The sequence below is a fragment of the Vanessa cardui genome, chromosome 18 (assembly GCF_905220365.1).
Source record: "Vanessa cardui chromosome 18, ilVanCard2.1, whole genome shotgun sequence".
Taxonomy (NCBI): Eukaryota; Metazoa; Arthropoda; class Insecta; order Lepidoptera; family Nymphalidae; genus Vanessa; species Vanessa cardui.
In genome coordinates this window covers 9,853,155-9,873,184 of record NC_061140.1, presented here as the reverse complement: position 1 = coordinate 9,873,184, position 20,030 = coordinate 9,853,155, and the positions used below count along the sequence as shown (strand labels likewise).

The 20,030-nt window shown below is 32.4% G+C and overlaps 2 protein-coding genes across 4 annotated transcripts in view; one reads left to right on the top strand and one right to left on the bottom strand.

Annotated features, from left to right (window-relative positions):
• LOC124537325 (probable beta-hexosaminidase fdl) overlaps window positions 1–20,030 on the bottom strand; it is a 98,851-nt gene that overhangs the window by 10,849 nt on the left and 67,972 nt on the right. The gene's annotated exons all lie outside the window — the stretch shown is intronic.
• The window catches only part of LOC124537578, a 39,452-nt gene continuing 21,470 nt past the window's right edge, over window positions 2,049–20,030 (top strand). The window contains exons 1-3 of the mRNA XM_047114452.1: window positions 2,049–2,542; window positions 4,977–5,377; window positions 13,510–13,639. Coding sequence (XP_046970408.1) covers window positions 5,247–5,377; window positions 13,510–13,639 — 261 coding nt within the window. The 5' untranslated portion in view covers window positions 2,049–2,542; window positions 4,977–5,246. The remainder of the gene's footprint in view (window positions 2,543–4,976; window positions 5,378–13,509; window positions 13,640–20,030) is intronic.

Below are 20,030 nucleotides of genomic sequence, written 5' to 3'. Positions count from 1 at the left end.
TAAGATTATTATAGATTATTTTATTTAAGTTTGTTTTCATTGGCTTAATTTATTTATTGCTTATGAACACTACCAAATAGTACAATATAATATTAAATTCAAATTGATTTTGGAAATACAATATGTATATATGCAATAACAGACATGATATATACGTGTAAATAAAAAGAAGACAATGAAAATAATAATGACAAAATTGCTTTAGAAGTTTCAAAATGTCATGTGAACAAAAGTATCAATTGAAGCACATTTTGGCACTTGCAATGATAGCGAGAACTTTCGCCAAAGCTCAATAATATACAAATATTCGCGTAATAGTAATGCTCACTATAAAATAAACCTTCTGTCACACAAAAATAAACATGAAATTACACTATAGGGTATAAAATCGTTTAAAATTAGATTAGTGAACACAAGTAATACTAGCCTTCAAACAGCCTTGGAATAAGGTTGGAAATCGCGTGCTTATCGACTATTAAGGAATACGTACGTACCTTGCGGCGTGGGGAACGGCCACGGGCGGAGTGACAACAAACTTCAAAAGCTGGCCGCCAAGAGTCAAAACTCCAACCAATTCGAGCAAATATTTGATCAATCGTACAATCGAGTACGATTTTATTTTTAGTTTTAAGCATGTTCGTTTTTAGTGATAGGTTATTAAGTTATTACATTTGACGGAGTAGAATACAAAAATGTATATAGATACGACCTTTACGTTTTTAATTCATGTTTTGATTTAAAATAACGATACAATTAAAGATTATTAATTATATTAATTTAAATTTCCTTTATACTTATAAACATGTAGTGTTATTTAAGAGAGATAAAATGTTCATATATAAATGTTTTTGTATGTTCCTATATCTTGAGCTTTATTTTGTACTATAATCTTGCAGAAATTAAATTTCGCCTTGGCGATATAACGGTTAGTTTACTAGTGTTTACTACTCAATATCACCAATGCTTTTTTTATATGTATTTACGTAATAAATATTATTGAGTAGATGCGTAAATTGTATATTATGTACATATCGATCTTCATGAAAGGGTATTGCAGTATTATGCTAATTGTATCAAAACAAAGCGAAGAATCAGATTCATTGGCAATATACTAAATAAAAAGAATTTCTAATATGCAATTTTATGTACATTTGTATGCCACTTAACTCCATCTGTGGCTAGCACGATATTGATATTTTTTTGCGTCTGAGTGGACTGAAGTATGGTTTAGATTGGACTTAATAGGTGGCGCTGCGATCGGGAAGTAAATCTAATTCTTATTTAATTCGTGCGAAGTCAAGACAGCTACCTAGTAACCAAATATAATCTTACAAATAATGTTGTTGCATTAGATGGGATTACACTACATTGTTTTAACGGGATGTCGCTCACTATTTTATTATTAGGTTACGTGAGTCTTATGGCGAAATAAGCTGCAATAATACTGTTATAATATACTTATGAAAACATTGAAAAATGTAAGAAATTTTTACCAGAATGATGACGAACTCATTCAATATTATTGTTTTGATAACATTTATGAATGTGTAACCAATAATATGCAGTTTTTATAATTTGTATGTATGAAGTATATGTTAGATATTACACATATATGTGTTCACCAATCCCTTTCAGTTTGATTTGTCTGGAATGGAAGTCTTATTTCTCACAAGATCTCGGCTTGTATGTATATTCCAATTTGCAACTGTGTTTTTGATTTAAGAAATTTTCTGTTTTGACACTTCAAATTTGTACTGTGATCATAAGAATAATCTTCCTTAGACGATAGTAAATTTACAAAAGCATTTAAAAAAAAAGCAGAAATAAAAAAGCAGTAAAGTATTATTGATAACAACTAGAAATACACTAAACATTTGAAAATAATCAATTATACAAAGGTTATACATATGTATTAAATAGGACATTGAATTTTATGTCTGTTTTTGGTGTGTCAGTTTTATCGCTAAGCTTTTGATTTATATAACCTTTTTTTTTATTTTACTACCATACACATTATAAATTCCAGATATTAAACTCACACTTTACTGAATTATTTAGTTTCATGAAACTATACGAAACTGGGCACTTTCGACGTTCATATAAAAGTTTTTAATATCAAATGAATGCGATCGTCCACAGCCACAGACGCGCAGACTCAGTTTTTGTAATCATCCATTTTCGGAATTATCCGTACCCGAAGTTATTAAATTTCGGCACTCCGATCCGGAAATAAAGTTTATAAAAGCTAGTTCCGTTTTCAAGGCTATATCTGTATCTGCTGAACGAACGTTGGCAGACGTTGGAGCCACGTTTGGAAGTTGGGGGTGAGGGTGGCGACTTCGGACTTGGTGAGCGTCACTCGTTTTTCGCGTGTCGGAGGAGCGGGACGCGTGCGTGTTGCCCGCCGAAAGTTTGTCGCGAACGCGTTGTGAACTATTTTTACTATGGTAACATTGATTATTACGAAAGATACTTTTTGGTTAAAATAAATGGTACAAGTTTCGACGAATTCAACGCGTATGTGAATGTATGCTTTTCGCAGGTACTGAATTTGACATATTTCATAATTAACTATTTTATATCCTCTTGGTAATAAATTATAGTAATTTATAATTATTATCCTAACAATATAAAATGTCGCCTAAGATTTAAGACCTTGTTCACAGCTTTAAAGTTTTTTTTTTTAATTTTTTTAAATAAAGTATGACACAAGTTCACAATTAACTAACGATAACAATTACATTAAAATAATGAAGCATCATTAATTTATTTCATCATTTTAATCATCTCAAATAAATAAACGATTCAAAGTTCGATAAATTTAATTTAATATTATAATTGAAATCATAGATAATTAATAACGTATTTCATAACCGCAATTACATTAATTTTAGTAAATTAACAAAATTCAACGCTGAATGTATTCGAGCTAGTCTAGTCGTTTTGCAGCTCGTGACTATTATACCCGTTAAAATATTCACAAACGAATTCTAAATGTCGTTTGAGGAGGGAAATCTTCACAATAAAGTCTTTACGAATAAAATGTTCCTTCTAACATCTGTGTTATAAGATACAGACTGAATAAAGCACATCTTGCTATGTTAAATTTTAAATTATCCGAAAACAGTACCAATAGAGTTATTATAGTTATATTGACTCATCGAGTTTTACAAGCTTTTATAAAAGTTTTTGTTATGTATGTGGATTGGGCTTTGTGCAAGCCCGTCTAGGTAGGTACCACCCACTCAGTATTGTTGTGTTCCGGTTTGTAGGATGAGTGAGCCAGTGTAATTACAAGCACAACAGACATAACTTAGTTCCCAGGGTCGGTGGTGCATTGGCGACGAAGGAATAGTTAATATTTCTTACAGCGCCATCGTCTATGAGCAGTGAACGACTTACCACCAGGTGGCCTATATGCTCGTATATATGTCATAAAAAGATAGTGTATGTGTATGTGTGAGTGTAATGTAGAAACTGAAATTAGAATGACCAAGCTGCTTCGCGCGGTTTTACCCGCGTTTAATTTTACTGCTTTCCCGCGGTACCCTGGTCTCGTGACGTGGTGTTTCATATAGTTTATAGCCTTTCTCATTAAATGGGCTATGTAGCGGAAATTTATTTTTCAAATATAATATTTAGTTGTAATCTGTGACAAGCGATTTCAACCAAAAAACTCTTCAACTTTATCTAATTATACATTACAATAAAACATGAATAAACGTCAACGAAAATGTTTAAAAAAATCCGATAAATCACATTTTCTGTTTTGAATAAATATAAATTGACGATAAATAAATTTTGATAAGAATAACTACGTAGTTTCTGAGAAGTTATCCTCAGCAGAAACTAGATTACGAATGGGTAACTTTAGATTTAATTCAATTCCGCAAAATGACGATTCAGAAGTTCTTGTACGAGTCTATTCGAACGAAATATATTTTGAACTGTGCCCGTGACCTTGTACAAGTTAGAATTTGACAAAAAAATATTATTGTAGCCCAAGTTACTCCTTGTTATATCACTTATCTGCCAATGAAAGTCCCGTCAAAATCGGTCCAGCCGTTCCAGAGATTAGTCGGAACAAACAGACAGACATACAAAATTTGTAATAAATGTTATTTTGGTACATATGCATTGAGTAAAAAAGCACTCTTTAAATATTACAAACAGGCACTCCAATTTTATTATATGTATAGATTTGATGTAATATTTACCTACTTAAAACTTGTCGACATACTATGTTATAATTCGATTCATAGATTATTTACATTATAAAGCATACATTAAAATATTTTAGCTTAAGAAACCGCGTATATTATTTGTATTATCGTTTGAAAGTAGCCGTGAATGCATATAAATTACCTATTATTCATTACTCTTAGGGTTATGTAAATATCTACCCTTTGCAAAACAACTGTAACTGTTAGATTACAATAATGAATAGACCTAAACAAATAATTCGCTATAGTTTTTAATTATTAATACAATATTAGTGACTGTTCTTTTTCGTTTTTACCATGTGAATAGTTTACTAATGTAGGTAGTACAGTTTGCATGGATTATACTTCTACGGATTCAAGAATCGCTGATTGGCTGATAATAGCAACGTCTTTAATACAAGAGAAGAAAGACTAGTTACCGAATCATTAATAATGGTCGAGCTAAATTGCGAAGTCGTTTCCCGAGCGTCAGCGACATTCGAGAAATGTATTCATGTAGCATTTGCGAACAGAGCTGAATTTGAATGAAGCCATTTAATTAGAATTATTGTTGTTCTTTTAAACGCTCAAGAAGTTCTAACGCGCTTCACAGTTTGATCACGCGCCTCTCAACAATGAAATACGCTTAATTCATCCACAAACGAAATGCTTTCGGAATCTAATTTGTAAAACTTTCATAATTCGAATGTCCGTTCTGAAATAATTTCAAAATAACAACGATTTCATGTGATGATTCTGTTTTTGTTGTTACAGATGTGCCTCGCGGTCAGAACGTCGATTTCAAATCCCAGCTGATACGGGCGAAATTGAATGCTGGCTGGAAATAATGTTGGAGAGCTTTTGAAGTAGTTGGAAATTAAAAATATAACGAAACATTGAAAAGGAACGCGTTTGATAGTCGCGGCAGTCGCGCAGGCGGCGCCGCGTTGTTTGGTGGTGGCTCGTAGGCGCTGCTGGTGCGGCTGGTGGGCGGTGGCGAGTGCGGGTGCAGCGAGCGCACAGCGCAGCCCGCTCGGCTGGGCTATGGGCAGCTCACAGCGAATAGCCGCAGTGGCGGCCGTGTCGCACGCGAAGCATTACTACAACCACACCCGACCTGACGTCGCACAGACCTCTGAGGCGACACATTATACCGTCAATATATTTTTTGTAAGGTTAGTCTTTTACGTTATGATAATCATAAAACAAAATACGTGGTATTATTGATATCACTTTTGACTGTAAGTCTTGACAAATAAACAAAAACTGAAGACGAAGATTTGACTGATATACAATAAATAAACTTTCATAAAAAGAGTTTCGAGAAGAGCTGATAATGGCAAAGTTTTCTGTAAAGGTTTTTATAATATTCTTTGTAGCGAATTCCACAAAAGTCTTTGCAAAAGAAATATCCAATATGCAAGTAACTGAAACGTACGATATTTTTCGTATGAGGATCTTACTAACGGCTTCAACGGCCCGACGAAGATCCGCCTATAAAGGCACCATACACATTCCGTATAACTTCGTATTAACCTACTTTGAAATTAGAAAATAAATAAATTGAGGACATGTTTAGAACGAAATTAAAACTGAACCGGCGATGTATGCCTGTAAAATAGTCGTAAAGTCATAAGTCAGCAGTAACTAAGTTATTGCATAGACGACACGAATATAAAAGTTTATGAAAGTGAGGCACGACTTGACCTCCTGGAAATATAAACACTGCGACTTTTCTATTTATTTTTAGATATATTTAATGAACTTTAAACATTTGCAACGGAAATTCTGATGGACAAATAGTTCTCTTATCAAAACGTAATAAGATTTACGTTTTAAATACATTTTCAAATGTGAGCGATGGTATCTATATATGGAAATTTCTGTTGATCCTTTGAGTGATATGATGAGATATTGCTATACAACAAATGTGTTTATCTCGAAATCAATCCGTGCAATTCTAGGTAAGTAAAATAATGATGCAGATTTCATTTAGTACGTTTGCGTTGTTGTATATAAGTTCGAAACTCTTTTGAACTCGTCTACTACATTTTGGATATGGACCCACATTTTCGGTCAAAATTGGGTTAAAATTCCTTGTCTAAATATATATGTAATGCAAAAGTTTTTACAAAATTTCTTACAACGTAAAAATAACAATTGATTCAATAAAAATGTCCAATTAAGCAATGAACTTAATTAGGCAATGTTTTTCAAATAATAAAGGAGCGTTCACGTAACATGAGAACAATTATGCTTGTCAAAGTTTGACTGCAGAGATTCCAACAGTTACGAAATTATTGCAGGACCATGATACGGGTATAACTTGACACGTGAGAACAGTTAAGGTAAATAAATCTACATCGCCTAACGGGAACGTTCGAAATAATTCAGAAGTTATAATTGGCATCATTCGGTAACTAATACAGTATTGTTCTATAGAGGAATCTTTGTAATTTTTTAATGATTCTCATTAAAATTGCGATGGAATTACTTCAGCACTGACTCTGAATGAGCAGAACTAAACGAAAATTGTGTATAATAGAACAATTTCAATTGGTGTTTTGAATAAAAAAAAATTCGAAACATGACGAGTAATCTTCGATAAATAACTAAAGTAAATTAGAAATTGATAAAAGTAAGTAAATTATGAAAAATCTAATGAAGAATAGTAATCATTCTCTTGAAATTTTATACTTTTTTTTTAGTTTTAACATTTTTAATACATTCATTTTTGAAAACAAATTAACTATTGTTTAGTTACATTTACCGTTAAATTGATGACAGACAGAAATACAATAAAAAATATTACAAATAAAGATTTCTTTTTTTGACATTATTTTTTACTGTATTCGATCAAGTCATCGAATTCCCATTTTTCATTTAAACCTGTATAAATATCGAGCGTAGAAAGACATTTTTCACAAGCAAAGTGCTCAATAAGATAAGCATCTCCCCGCGAGAGTTCCTAAAAAGGTGAAAAGGTTAAGACGTTCCATTATTAGCCGCTTAACTTCGTGACCTTTCTCAGATGAATATCAAATGATGAAGGGTTTTAAAGGACAACGAAAATATAAGCTCTTTTCGAATACTAGAGACTAGGATTTCCTAGATGGCTATGTTGAATAGACATGGTCTGTGTATTAAATCGCAAGCTGCATCAAATTCACGCGGAAAAGTACCGGTGTATTTTATACTAAAACATTTTTAGGGTAACGATCTCTTACATCGAAAAGCTATTCGGTTCTTATACAGTTTAACAAGTAGATATATAAAGACGATCGGTCGCTTTATTTGCTAATTTAAATATATCTATTTGTATGAGTACATTTCGAACATATATCATGAAACTAATGTTTTAATTTTGTACATTTATTTTTGTTACTAACACATTAATTGTTTTGTTTGTATACGGATTAATAATCTGAAATAAATGCTTATTATTATTATAAATATTTATAATTGTTAATCAAAATATAAATACACAATGAATCATTATAGGATATTTATTAAATTTTATAGAAAAAGACACGTATGCAGAATAAAGTTTTCATATATATGTATATCACAATTTATGCACCCAACACTATAAGGATGATAATAATGCTCGGATAAAACGGGCTCCTGCGAAGAGGCTCCTTTAATAAGGGTCTTTAAAAATTACTCCGGTGAGGAGAACTGTGGCCGCAGTTGGGGCTAACAGCGCTGTCATTTCTGCGGATAATGTACATTAATTTAATTTGCACATAAAGTTTGAGATACAAGAGATAAAAATTAGACAAGTAATAAGGATATTAATTCACACTATATATTACATAGGACTACAAAAGAATCTGCGATTATTATTACGGAGATTTTAACTTACGTCTTTGTGAGAAAATATTTGACATTATATCTATAGTATCTGTAATGGTAGGTAGCTTTGGTATTCTACCTCCTTAGAGTGGATAATATATTCCCATCGATCACGTAAAGCGCTATTTGTCACCGTGAATTCGATAAGCCTTTAAATACTATGTAAAGCTTATCTGACGATGTCATTTTACGTCTTCTTTTAACGGTCTGAATACAAGGTTCAGAATAAATTTAGCAACTCTGGTTTGTTTGTATACTGAGTTTATTTATTATTATAAAGTCGTATGTGCTGATTGACTATCAACACAGATTCAACGTTACAGAATCTTGAAAGCTGAAATATGCACTTCGTAGCGTAAGCATCTAATAAAAAAGGATTTTTTGAAATTTCGATTTTATTCTAATGGCAGTTACGTATGGATGAATATTACCAGAACAAATTCGAAACGTGTAAATACTATAATATAAAAATAGTACATGAATAAAATCAAGACAAAGTAACAGACAGAAAAATTATAAATATACCTCGTCTCATTGCCTCCACTGACAGGAGGGCTGGTTCGTTTTTTGCCCAGAGGATCGGAATTGCGATCCAACGGGGAAATGCTGCTAGCATTCTTGCCACCATTCCACGCGGTCAAGATTTATACAGTATTAAATCTTATGGTAATATTTTTTTTATAAATAGCTGAAAATAGTACATATAAATATGTTTTAGAATTAGATAGTAAATGGCGAAAGTTAAAAAGACTTAAATCTACTTATAATCGGTTTCAAAGACAGTAATGAACGAACTACTTAATTGATATATTTTCTGATCTGTTACAGTCAGGGAGGGGTTGAAGAGAGCCCCTAGGTAAAGTACGCCTCGAGGGCCCTCACCCCTTAGTTCCCTAGTCATAATGTTTAATATTACTAATGAAATTATTATGTACATAAAAATTGTTCGTTAAGAAATTGTCATTTATATTAATTTAAAATATTTTAATCAAAGCTTCTAATTAAAACTATTTCATCTTAATTTTCTTACGGGTGAAGTTTTACTGTCTAGGTTGAACATTAGTTTACCATTTATTGCTAGATAGTTAATCCCTAATTGCTTGATAAATAATCTAGGTCATATAATATCCAAAATAAGTTAATAGATGAGTTGAAACGTATTTGCAGACGAGTATTATTCGCATTAGACGTAGATTACAGAAATTATTGATTCGTTGAAAGCCCAATTAGTATTATATCAACATTCGAAGTTTGAAAATACATTTAGGAGCTAACTCTTAATCATTGATGAATATAATTCGGTTCAGAAATGTTTTAAGAGCAACGTAATGGGATCTAGAATTAATATTAATACCTAGTATGTTATTTTAATCAAATTAATTTATTAGAATACATGACCTACTTTAAGTGGTAGTTTAGGGTAGGTAGCCCTACTCATCAGCATCAATAGTTTGTATTGTTGTGTTCTTGATGAAGGGTGAGTGAGTCAGTGTTATCACAGGCACATTTCAGATCCCAATACTAACGGCGCGTTGTCTATCTAAGGAATTGTAATTTTTTCTAACAGTGAAAATAATAATGAGCATTTTTGAGAGCATTTGGAAAATCGGTTAATTTAATAACGTGAGCAACAAAAGAAATGAATTTCGGCAATTTATCTTTAATAAGTATATAGTCGAGATGGCCCAGTGGTTAGAACGCGTGCATCTTACCGAAGATTGCGGGTTCAAACCCAAGTAAGCACCGCTAATTCATGTGCTTAATTTGTCTTTATAATTCATCTCGTGCTCAGCGGTGAAGGAAAAACAAATTTCATAGAAATTCTGCCACATGTGTATTCCCCCAACCCGCATTGGAACAGCGTGGCGGAATATGTTCAAACCTTCTCCTCAAAGGAAGAGGAGGCCTTTAGCACAGCAGTGGGACTTTACAGGCTGTTGTTGTTTGTTGTTGTTCACGTCTAGATAATAAGTAATAGGTTTTAATCCATTTGCCAAGAGAAAAGAGATTCACGTGAAGCAAGAAGGTTAAATATCAAAAAGTGACAACCGGTATTAACTATATGATATAATTATAGCATTTAAATATTGAAGAAACGTTTATCGAGTGAGATAGGCACTAGAAACTCTTATTGAATTACACAAAAGGTCTTTTTAGATATGAAAGTCGTAGTGTTATTGTAAAATACCTGAAATTTCAGTTGAGCTAAATGGACCCGGCGAAATTACATTTTAGCTGAAATTCGATGGTTAAATTTCCGTGCATTTGTAATGAGTGACATTACAATTTCACGGAATTTCATCAATTGTCTCAATTTCTTACAATTACGCAAATTTCGGGGAAATGTTTGTTCTGTGACATTGTAAATAGTCTTACTTCGTTTGAATGAACTAGTGAACGAATTTGACATCATTAATATTAATTTAAACATATATATATATATATTCGAAAATCCAAATTCAAATATATATTCGAAATATAAAAATATATATATATATATATATACATATATATTTTTTTTTAAATGATAGCAAAAATGTTCTTCCATGGCAATATTATTAGAAAAAAAGGTACTAAAAAGTTTTCTCATTGCCATTTTATAGATGTAAGCCTCAGATTGTCGATGTGTAATACCATGTTTACTGACAAATAATAATTAATTAATCGATACAGTTAAAAAACTAAAATATGTTTTAATCAAATAGGCTTTTTGAATCTTTTAACATTATTAAATCGAATTTTAACATACCAGAAAATTAACATTAATTCTTTAATGTATCCTTATAATAGTGGTGCAAAAACTTCATCAAAAGTATAACACCTCGCCTCATTGCCTCCATTGGTGACAGGAGGCTTTTTTTTGCCTAGAGATTAGAAATTGGAAATTCAACGGGGCAATACTGCTAGCATTCTTGCCACCATTCCACGCGGTCAAGATTTTTAATTAATATTCGTGTATAGTAAAAGTACTACTGATATAGATTTCATCCAGACAGATTTTGGTCCAGGCGGACAATATTAAGGAATCCAGGCAACTACGCAGGACATATTTTAGTACACTCTATTTCCTCATTTTCAAAATCCATTGGAACAGCAATCCAACAAAACCGGAAGGAATTCAGACTCAGGACCAATGCTCTCTCGAGCTTTTCGAGGCACGAGAATGCATACACTTCCAATTTTAATCCCTATAAATATTTATCTCTAAGGTTTGAATACGAAACCTTCCCTAGGTTTTGTATTTCTATAGCCTCTTAATAAATGACGTATTCTTATATAGTACGGATGATATAAAATGTCAGATAATTTTAATAATTTGTTTCGTATATAAGTTTCGTTAAATAAGCATATTTTGTCTCATTTCTCTGTTCAGCGTTCGATGTAGGAATTTAACAGTTCGTTCATTCGACACTTATTTGCATTTTCAGCGACACTTTGCCTTCGCTGCAGTTGGTTGCTACATTTTTAAGCTTCTCCAAATTTATTCGATGGTTTATTTAAAATGTATTTGGTTGTTATTTAGCTTCAAGATTTATAAAACAATGTTGAAAGTCTCCCATACAAAATTGTTTACGCTAAATATAAAAATAATCACGTGATCGTTTGCTATTTTATTTATCTAAAAAGCAGAGCCTATTTTCGACACCTACGCATTAGGTCGTAACATGATTTTTTGCAAAAATGAGATTTTGGCACTGTAATATATTAAAATATAAATGCTACACATCCCTGAAAACCATATTTACATATTTTCTTTAAATACCGAGATTTTAACTCGTTAAGAGTCTTATCATATAGTCAGCGAATATAGTCGTATCCTCGCTTGCGACGATATGCGTTGATACATTAGAGCGCGCACAAGTGAACCATGCCTCTGTTCCGACGTCGTATAATATAAAAAGAACAAAATATTGCTACAAATGTCCAACGCATCCCCTATTTCGAAGTGCCGTTTTATTAAATAGTATTTATATATATTTTCCTTTACATTGAGATATAAAAGTACGGCAACATTATACGTAGTACAGCTTATGCAATTTCATAATGTACTGACTAGAGACGATATGGAGTAAGTAACTGTTTTACGAGTCACGTGCGGTTTTATAACGGGATCACAGAAAATGGTCAAATTGTTGCTTTTATATAATTTAATAAAAATGATAAGGTTTTAAAGATTACATTTTGATTATTATTGTATTAAAAAGTGTCAGAAATTAAATAATAATTTTGTGTATGTACATAAATGGTAACGCTTTTCAAACATTATTCAAAAGTTTTCCCCGCAACTTAAGTGTATGTATGTATGTATATATGCATGAGGTGATGTCTCGTTGTAACCTGAATTTTTCGGCAATCTATTTGTGAATTATAAAGCTGCCGCCTTTGACTTAACTCACTATAATTGAACGCGCTTATCTAAAGAAATACCAAATCAACCCTTATTTGCAAATCAGTAATAGAGATATAAAGAAATATATTAGATTCAAGCACTCTATAAGTACTATAATCCAAATTTCACGTGAATTATTAAATTTAAATGTTACACATAAAATGTATTAACTAATGCCCGTCGCATGTGAATACGGATGATCTGCATATTCGTTAATTATTACTAATTATGTTCATCGGAAACTTTTATTGCAATTGATGATCATTTGTTATTAACTTTAAATGTGTTTTTTGTACTATAAATGTAAGGGATTTATTAATTTGTATTTACCACTTCAAGCTATAATAGTGTTAGGAGATCGATATACTTGACGTTTCGTCAGTGTATTTTATGTATCAATTTTAATAATTTTTAGTAAAGTAAACTTTAGAATAAATTGTTTTTGAGTCGTCGATATATTTAAATACTACCACCGTTTCGGAACGCAGCCTCTAGTCAGAGGAAACGGATAAACAAAACAAAACAGATTTATATTGCTGTTTTTTATAACAGTTAGTGTCCAGTAATGGAACCTAAGGCTAAATCCAAGCGCTTTTTTTTCTAAAAAGTAGTTTTTTAATGAATAAAAAGATTTCTTTATTAATTTACTCTTCATAAACTTTTTAAATTTTGCAAATGGTAAATTAATTATATTTTCGTAATATATATTTCGTATATATCGTGTACAAAAACAACAGCCTGTAAATTCCCCACTGCTGGCTAATGCCTCCTCTCCCTGCGAGGAGGTTTGGAACATATTCCAACATGTTGTTCCAATGCGGGATGGTGGAATACACATGTGGCAGAATTTCTATGAAATTAGACACATGCAGGTTTCCTCACGATGTTTCCCTTCACCGCCGAGCACGAGATGAATTTATAAACAAAAATTAAGCACATGAATATTCAGCGGTGCTTGTCTGGGTTTGAGCCCGCAATCATCAGTTAAGACGCGTTCCACTGGGCCATCTTGGCTCTAGAAATAACACGGTTAAGTAGTAAGTTGAGTTTTATCTGCTGCAGTGCAACTTTATGTGGCGTGTTGGTGGCGGTGTGCGCGGCGTGCTGGCGCCGCTCCGCCCCGACCGACAAGCCGGAGGACGTCACCGAGTGTGGCGTGTACACCGTCAGCGCTGACGCCAGGCTGGGGCAGGTGAGACCTTTATCATGATACTCGTAGTCGCCCGAGGCTTAGCTCGCCTTAAAGAGTTGGTTGTCATGTTTTAGGCAAAAAAGTAACCTCTGTCCTTTCTTGGAGTATCTTATATATATTGGGGAATAAAATAAGGGATTATAGTAGCTCTAATGTTTAATATAATTTCAGTTCAATCAGTCGACAATTATTGACTTATTGAAAACTTAGATTATAATCTATGTATAGATAGATATTTATACAAACTTTCATCGCCTATTTTATCCCCTAAGGGTGGAATTTATTTAAATCTTTTCTTAGCGCCCTGCCTACGTCATAATATCTAAGTGCTTGCCAATCCGTCCAATGGTTCGGGCTAGGCGTTGATAGATAACTATGTCAGTTAGTCAAGCACATCTGAGTTATATCATGATATACTATTTACAATAAAATCTTAAAATGACCCGCGAAGATATGACCAACTTTAACTGTTATTTATATTTCCCAATAAACAAGTGTGGAGTACGCTTTTATGGTCAGAAATATATACTGAAAGCAGTTGCTATTATTTATATACGTTATCAGATGACCTACTTTTAGTATAAACAGTGTAATCGATATTTGGCCAAATTATGGCTGTTACCAATTTATTTATTTTTTGTATCAAAACTATTACTTTAGAAATGGTTGAAAGTAAAAGAGAACAAAAGAATCGTGTCTTTTGAAAAGGTCCTCGCCGAATTTCGGTCTTTCGGTCTCCGAGCGAGGTCTTCGTACGTAACAACGTCGCAACCGCTAATATAATTTTCATGAAGGGAAGATGAGGTTTCAGCATAGGACGCCGTATTCATAGCTTCAAGATAAAGTCGTTTTAACTTTCAAGTAATTCTTATTAAGGCTATACCAATGGAAGTTCTTTGATGGAAGAAAATCGAATTTGCCCATATCTTCTCATTCATTCGTTCGATATTATTCATTGACGTATTTTAGTGTACGATTTAACCAGTCTATTAGTATATATTACTCCGTTTTATGTTATATATTATGAGGCTATAAACACAATAGCATAAAATGTTAGTTTCCTTTTTAAAACAAATCGTAATTTTGCGTTATATCCTTTGTTTTTAAATTACTATTATTCGTTTTAGTTAAAAATAAAGCTCAGTTCATATGTCAGTGTGGATGTTTTACGGTTGACCGCAAAAATCCACGGAACGTGTTGTTGACAGCTAACGAAAGCATGATTCGAAATTCGAATTCATGTTATCATTATTAACAGCATAACGGTTTTTTTTATATAAGAACGATATTGTTACACTTTACAATGTTCTGTACTTAGCCTTTTTATTTTTTCTTATATATTGTCTGTAAGTTCATTTAAAATTTGCTTCTTGGTAGACTAGTCACTCGTAATCCATAAAAGTTTGAGATGAGGCCTTAGCGTGACCAGTTATAGGTGACCCTGGCGAGGAAGATAGCTGGTCTAGCTCTGTTGTACTTTGTAGGAGATCAGTCTAACTATGACTGAGGAAAACAAAGGTGAGAGAGCCAAGTAGCCTCAGAAGTAGAAACGTAATTTTATAAAGATCCCTTATTATCCGATTTGTGCCGTAAATATGTAGGTAGGTTGGTAAGGCTGCTTTGTGGATAGGGTTGCCAGGTGTTAGGATAAAGCAGGACATACGTAGGATTTTTGATTGCTTGTCCGGCCAAAATAAGCGGCATCCGGCCTGTTAGGATTTAGGTAGGATTTTTCAAGATTTTTCGACTTGAAAATATAACGACTATAATATAACGACTGATGATTAAGAGAGTTAGAGACTGATTTATAATAAAGAAATATTAGCTTGATTTTGCTTTTGTTTTATTAAAATGCAATCAGAAAATCCCGGATTTCCTTTTTTTTTAAGTAACACCAAAATTTTTCAAAAATGTGAGGCGTCCGAATTTTTCGACCGAATGTTAGGACAAAAAGAAATTAGTTTTACACTTTTTATAAAAAAATGGACAAAAAAAGCAAGATGTCCGGATTTTTTACCCAAATGTCAGGACAAAGGCACACGTCTGTCCGGCTTTTGCGTCTGAGAACCTGGCAACCCTATTTGTGGATAACCATCCCACTTTTTTAGGATCGGTCTCAACTTTGACTGTCTATCCAGACATAAATAATCAAAGAACTTTACTTAGCGGGCTGTATTATAATATCACCTGCGCATATGGTAAGCCCTAGCGTTTGACTAGAATGGACCAATAGAACATTGCATATGTATAAATAAAGTTAGCAACATCACGTGTGTAAAAAAAATATATTAAATTTGACTTTACAAACAATGTTATAAAGATAAGTTATGAAAATAACAAAGACCAAACAGTAAGTGTATCCATTCGTTAACGAACGAAATCAGATTTTCTCGTTTACTTAATTCAACTGCTCCGCTGTTAACAAACAAACATCTACAGAATGCAATTTTACCTCTTTTGTTTCTTTACTTAACACCCTAGCTGCAATCCGAGATAAGTTTTAAAAAAAACTTTTAAAAAGTTAAATATCAAACAATACGTGAAAAGAGTATTTTTTTAACAATGTTTTGTGTCGGGCGAAGAGCTACCTTCGTTCCATTTAACGTATAGTAAAAAGTAATTTAATTATTTGCTTAATGTCTGCACTGAGAAATTTAACCTTCTTTTTGTAACCTCCTTTTACTTTAAGGTTCAGCGTGCTATCTGCGGTAAAGCTCATTGGTTGATTTCCAATGTTTGGTATAGACAAATATTGATTTTCATGATTACGGGTGAACTTTTGAACATTTTGACCTTAAGGAATAAAAAAAAAATAACTAACAAATTTTTCACATTATATTCTATGTATGCGTACGGTGCCTAGTATATTATTATAAATACAAATATTACCTACCTATATAGTAAATTAATTATGCAAACGGATATTAAAAAAAACACCTATCGCATTTTTAATAATTTAAATATAAATAAATTGTCTCCTGGCATAACAATCATGTGTCATCGTTTTTTGAAATTAGTAAAAAAAAAAGTATAAATTATCTGTTTCAAAACTGCTACAGTTCTCTAAATAATATTTAATGTTGTATGAAATAGAATAATTGGAAATATAATTGTAGCAAAAAATATCGATGACAAGCAATATTTTATACAAATCAACATTTTAATCCTAATGTATGAGAGCTTTATGTTATAAACCAGTAATACGTGAACCGCAAATTTATCCTGAAGCGATAACATGGAAATTGGATATATTACATTTAATTTCTGGAAAAGAATAACAGTAACTTTTAATCTTTACGATTGAAGTTAGCACGATCACTTGATATGATAAACAATTAATATCGATTCTGATTATCCTCTAAAAATAAAAGACTTTGTGAATATTTTGTTATACTGTTCTTATTTTGGTTTACGATTGTTTTTTGTATTTTTTTTAAGTGTGTGCCTACACTTCCTGAAACGGATTTATTTAAAAAAATAGACTCAACTTTTTTTTCACAATTTACAACGTTTCCAGGATTCGCATTCGATTGTCGGAAAAGAAATAGCCTATCTCATGACCGTGTTAAGGTATCCTTTCTTTTATTAAAAATATTATGAGGTTATCCACAGACATTGTTAACCACTGATCCAATGTGAATTGTTCGATACGCAGGTGCAACTTTTTTCACCCAACACGTACGGATTTCCTTTTCACATCTGAATCTGAATGAATCTTAATTAGTTGACTGTTGGATCTCACTCAAAACTTCGCGTTTATTCAAAAAGATTTAAAGAAATTTCAAAAAGTATGACAAGTTCTATTTTGATTACATTTCATTGTAAATTCCAAGTCACTCATTTACATTTGGCACCAGAATTACAAAACCGTATTAAAATGCAATTTTTAATGTCAATTAATATACATTAGGCCAGATAGAAGTTTTAATTTTTTTTCTTATTCTCTTGAACTGCTCTCCAACCGGCCAGTAACTCTCTTAAATTAAATTTTTGTTAAATTGTAATTATCTTTAATTATCTGCACATTTATGGCTAGAGCTCTATAAAATAAGAACATAAACATTTTTTTGTTCAACTATTGTCCTATAATCACTGGAACAAAAATCTTACGCTATTCATACATAAGGTTTCCAAGATGGTCGAATGTGTGTACAGAAAGTAATTAATTTGCCCAACAACATAATCAAAACGATCTATACTCACGACTCGAAAGTAGAGTATATTTTATCGCAATCAATATTTAAATCAAATATATTTTTCGCTTCAAAAGAATTGGGACAGCATTTCATCTCGATATGGAATCACGAAAGAGAACATCGACGTAGAGCTGTTTATTCAATTTCGAAAATTGCGGTTTGCTTAAATCGAGAGTCGCTCCAGAATCTGTTCAAACTATCGATGTATCTGTCAGTATTCAGGGCGCGTCGTTTTGTTTACGGTCGAATTGCGTACAAGTGAGATATCGCTAATTATATCAAAGCATAAATAGAGTTCGCTTTTATGGTTGAATAATTAACTACATATATTTCTTCCTATATTAACCTTCCTTTAACAATTTCTGTAATATGTTGTTACATATTACATGAAAATCTATTTACTTTATATCTGTGTGATATAAAGTAAATAGATTTTCATTGACACTACATAATAGTTTCTTAACAGTCATGGGAATAGTTTTATATCAGTGTTCAATTTATATATAATTGCGATATGCATACAGCCTATTCCAATCAAAGTAGGAAAAAAGTTAATTTGGCTTTTTTCCTCTAATGCATATATGTACATGAGTGTGCATCTATTTCATCTCTCAAATTGGAATTTAGAAAAACAAATTATTTAAAGGTAAATTTATGATTGTTTATGGCTTTTCTGAAGTTTAATTATATCTTCTTTATTTTATGAAAACAGGATTTCAATATTGTTAAACTATATTTGTTTATTTGTTATGCTTTTGTATTTAAATGCCTTACGGTACCTTCACCTAAAAATCTTTGGGTTTGGAAACAAAGGCTTGTTTAAGACGGGACGCTCGTTGATCAGCGATAAGAGATTGGTATATGAGATATTATTTTGTTTTACTTTACTTTGTATCGAGTAAATACAAAGATTTCAATGCTAGTAAAGCGACAAATAATCTAGACTACGCTTATTTAAATTCCTACTTTTGACTACACTTTCTAATATAAATTTATTTATTTATAGGTAATATTTATTTCTATCAGTTCAGGACTTTCGATTACTTTCGAAAATTGCTCACTTTTAAACAAAATCAAAATCAATCCAGTGAAGCTACCACCGGTTCGGAAAGTAGATTCTACCGAGAACAACCGGCAAGTAACTCAGTAGTTACTCCTTTTCAATCGACGGCGCTAAAATAGTTTAAGCGTTTTGCATATTCCTCTACTAGTTTAAATGTAACGGCATGACATTTACGAAGAATCTGCTCGAGCAAACCACAGTTTATTGAAAGGGGAACTGTTTGTCGCCAACTTCCGGCAGAGGCGCTGCGGCGGCTAACGCTGTTAGCGGCTTTCCTGTGCGGAATTATTGTTTGCAGTTTGACGTCATGTCAACGTTCGCTAACTACGCAGCCGTGGTTATTTGGGACAATACGGTGTAACGGGAAGTTATACACGTTTAAATCTAACTTACACATATTAAAGTCACTTTTAATAATATTCCCATTTCAAATAGTTGGATATTTTTATATTAATAGACTTATGTCAATAATGATATGGTTCCTCTATCTAATAGACTAGCTAACTGCAAGGTCATGTGAAAGTGCTCCAGTGTACACTCATTCTCTTATCTCGATCTACCAATCCCACACGAAAGGAAAGAGATCCATCCTAGACCAATGTCTTACACTCCTGTGAGTATCAGTACTGTCAATCACTAGAATTCGCGGACTAAGAGCAACTATGCAGAATTTCTCAATAGAGCAATCAATAAAATACTGATGATCTGATGATGACCTGAATTTGAATTCAGTACCTCAAGAACTGCTGCCATGTAAGCTTGCCACTAAACCAATGACGTTGTCGCATGTGTTAAAATACCTAATCTAATTCCTAGTTACGTATCTACATTTTATACAAAATAATATGTAGTAAATTGTTGTATAAGATAAATAACAATTGGCCAAAACTCACCGAAACTAGAAACCTAAAGACATTTATATATTAGGGAGGCCTTAATGATTCATCGTCTCTGGAGACGCGTGACGACCGGAATTGACTCGAGCAGGCATTTCGATTAGATAAACTGCTCGTCAAGTTGTTGGTGATTACGAAACAACGAATTTCCTTAAACAGATTATTTGTTGTTTCCCTTTACTTTAGCCTTTTTATGTAATTGTTTTTGTTTATCCCAAGATCCGTGTGAAACGTTT